Raw genomic sequence first — 2,921 nt, 5'->3', positions numbered from 1 at the left:
ATAAAGAGAGGAGTCACGGGCTCATATATATTCGAGATTCCGGGAGCAAACTGCCAGGAGAGGGCAGATAAATTTGCCCTCGGGATGAGGAAGGCCCTCAAAGAAAACGAGGGCGTTCGTGTGCAACGCCTCGTCAAGATGGCGGAACTTAAACTCAGGGGACTGGACGAATCCATACAGCCCCCTGAGATTCTAAAAGCAATAGCCAATGCAGGCGGTTGCGAAGAGGAAGAAGTCCACCTGGGGGAAATACGCAAGACCCCAGATGGAATGGGAATTGTATGGGTCCGCTGCACCCTTAAGGCAGCGAATTTGATAACGCGAACGGCCCAAATAAAAATAGGGTGGGCACCGTGCGCGCTGAGCTACTGGAGGTGAGACCCTTCCAGTGCTTCAAGTGCCTGGAGGGGAGACACGTGCGCGCACGGTTCCCCAGCAATATCGATCGCAGCGGTAAATGCTACCGCTGCGACAAAGAGGGTCACGCAGCCAAAAACTGTACAGCGGCGGTTAAGTGTCCGGTGTGCACGGACAGAGGGCTGCCTGCTAACCACAGAGCGGGCAGCAGGGCGTGCATGCCGGTGCAAAAAGGGAAAAGAAGGAATCCCTTTAAATAAGGCCACAAATCCCCCCCTGTCCGCATCAGAGAAATCTGCCAAACAGGCAGAAAGGGAGAAAACCCAGCAGAAGAAAGAAGTTCCCTCCTTCATGGATCTCATGGATTTCGAGGAGCCAAAAGAACAAAGGGCTCCTAAAGTAAGGGGCAAAAAGAGAGCTGAGAAAAAGCTCCCAGCGGAAGGAGACGCAAAAAGGAAGCGTCTAAAGGAGAAAATAAATATTATGGATAGAGATCCCGCCGCCATGGAGGCGGAAGGACCCGAGGAAGTATACACGTAAAGAAGATGAGCTGTAAAGTGCTACAAGAAAACTTGAACCATTCAGGGCCGGCTCAAGACCTCTTCGTTCAGAACATGGCGGAGAAGGACTGTGGCCTGGGGATTGTAGCCGAGCCGCACCATATACCAAATAATAACTGGGCGAGCAGTGCGGACGGCTTGGCTGCGATCACCCACAGAGGCGCGTCAAACTCTCCCCCGATGGAACCTTTAAGATCGGGGGAGGGTACTGTTACGGTTAGACAGAGGTCCATCATTGTCATTGGCGTGTATCTCCTACCGAGTCTTACAATTAGTAGAGAGGACTTTTGTGGGAGACTACACGCCATCGAGGGACAGCTAATGTTATACCATCCCGCCCCGATAGTAGTCGCGGGGAACTTCAACGCCAAATCAGGTGCTTGGGGGTCTTCACGCAATGATTGGCGGGGTGGTCAAGTATAGGATTGAGCGGCGCAAAGTGGTCTCCTCCCCTGTAATAGGGGAAGGAAGGCCACATGTGTAAGGAGGCAGGGGGAGTCAATTGTAGATCTAACATGAATCACTCTCTCTGCCTCGAGATTGGTGAGCGGATGAAGGGTGCTGGCGGAGGTCAAAACAATTTCTGACCACAGATACGTGGAGTTCTCCGGCCGAGTCGTGGACACTCTGTTCCCGCGGGAGGAAGGTAACGCTGACCCAATTCCGGAGCGGGACTGGGCGTGGAACGAGGAGGCCATGGGGGTCACGGAAAGAGAGCTTCGGAGCGCCATCAGGAAATTAAAAACCGGGACAGCTCCCGGTCCTGATAGCGTTCACGGAAAAATCTGGGCTCTCGCCTATCGGGGTCTTGCGGGGCCCATGCGGAAAATGTACAACAAATGTTTCCGCATGGGCTCCTTTCCACAAGAATGGAAAGAGGCAAATATAGTCCTTTTTCCTAAAGAGGGCAAGCCGAGGGATATGCCCTCGGCATATTATAGGCCAATCTGCCTAATAGACGAGGCGGGTAAGATCCTCGAAAGAATCATAGTGGACCGCCTCGTCTACCACTTCTCCCGGGAGGGTCCGAATCTTAGCCAGGAGCAATACGGTTTCCGGGTCGGACGATCCACCATAGATGCAATTCTTTGAGTTTGTTCGATCTCGGGAGCCGTAACAAAGGAAAGCGAGGTATTGTTGGCTCTGTCCTTAGATATTTCCAACGCCTTCAACTCCCTGCCATGGCATCGGATTGGAGCGGCCTTGGAGTATCATCGGGTCCTCCCATATCTGGTGTCAATCCTGACGGACTACTTCCGGGACAGGCGATTGGCCTATATCGATCGTAATGCCGAAGAACAAAAGCGTCAAATGACATGCGGGGTTCCACAGGGGTCAGTACTTGGGCCCTTATTGTGGAATCTTGCATATGACGCTGTTCTTCGGCAAGCCCTCTTCCCTGGCTGTCAAACGATGTGCTACGCAGATGACACACTGGTGATGGTCAGGGGAGACTCGTGGGAAGACGCAACCGCTCGAACAAATATCGCAGTCAACCGCGTTGTGCGACTTGTCAAGCAGATGAAGCTCAGAGTGGCGCCCCAAAAAACTGAGGCCATCTTTTTACACGATGGTTTTCATGGGGCGCCATCAAGAGCCCACATCAAAGTAAAAGACACCTCGATAGAGGTGGGGGCCTGTCTAAAATACCTGGGTTTCCACCTCGATAGCAAGTGGACCTTTCGAGAGCACTTCCGCCGTATTTCCCCCAAGATAGAGAAGACAGCAATGGCTCTACAGCGCCTGCTGCTCAATCTGGGGGGACCTGGCGGAAGTGTTCGAAGACTGTACGCCGGAACAATACACGCCATGCTCCTGTACGGAGCCCCGATATGGTGGAATGCCTGGAGGCCGCCCGCAGCCCAAGAAATACCTTAAGGCAGTTACAGAGGCGGGTGGCCAACAGAATTTGTCGGGGCTACCATACAGTGAGCTGGGTAGCCGTGGAGGTGCTCTCCGGAGTACCCCCCATAGAGATGCTCGCCCGCATGTACGCGGAAGTAT

The 2,921-nt window shown here is 53.4% G+C and overlaps 1 protein-coding gene across 1 annotated transcript; it reads left to right on the top strand.

Moving 5' to 3' along the window:
- The first annotated feature begins 902 nt into the window (after window positions 1–902).
- Window positions 903–1,340, top strand: LOC146724159 (uncharacterized). The gene has a single exon (XM_085480380.1). The coding sequence runs from the start codon at window positions 903–905 to the stop codon at window positions 1,338–1,340; it is 438 nt and encodes a 145-aa protein (XP_085336506.1).
- Window positions 1,341–2,921: the final 1,581 nt, after the last annotated feature.

Source organism: Nylanderia fulva, unplaced genomic scaffold (genome assembly GCF_048542155.1).
Source record: "Nylanderia fulva isolate GAGA-0341 unplaced genomic scaffold, ASM4854215v1 Scaffold146, whole genome shotgun sequence".
NCBI lineage: Eukaryota > Metazoa > Arthropoda > Insecta > Hymenoptera > Formicidae > Nylanderia > Nylanderia fulva.
Note: the sequence above shows the minus strand (reverse complement) of the source record. Positions and strands in the feature narration are given on the sequence as shown.

Bases quoted from the DNA above. Each gene is read 5' to 3' on its own strand.
- LOC146724159 (XM_085480380.1), top strand. From the start codon at position 903: ATGAGCTGTAAAGTGCTACAAGAAAACTTGAACCATTCAGGGCCGGCT.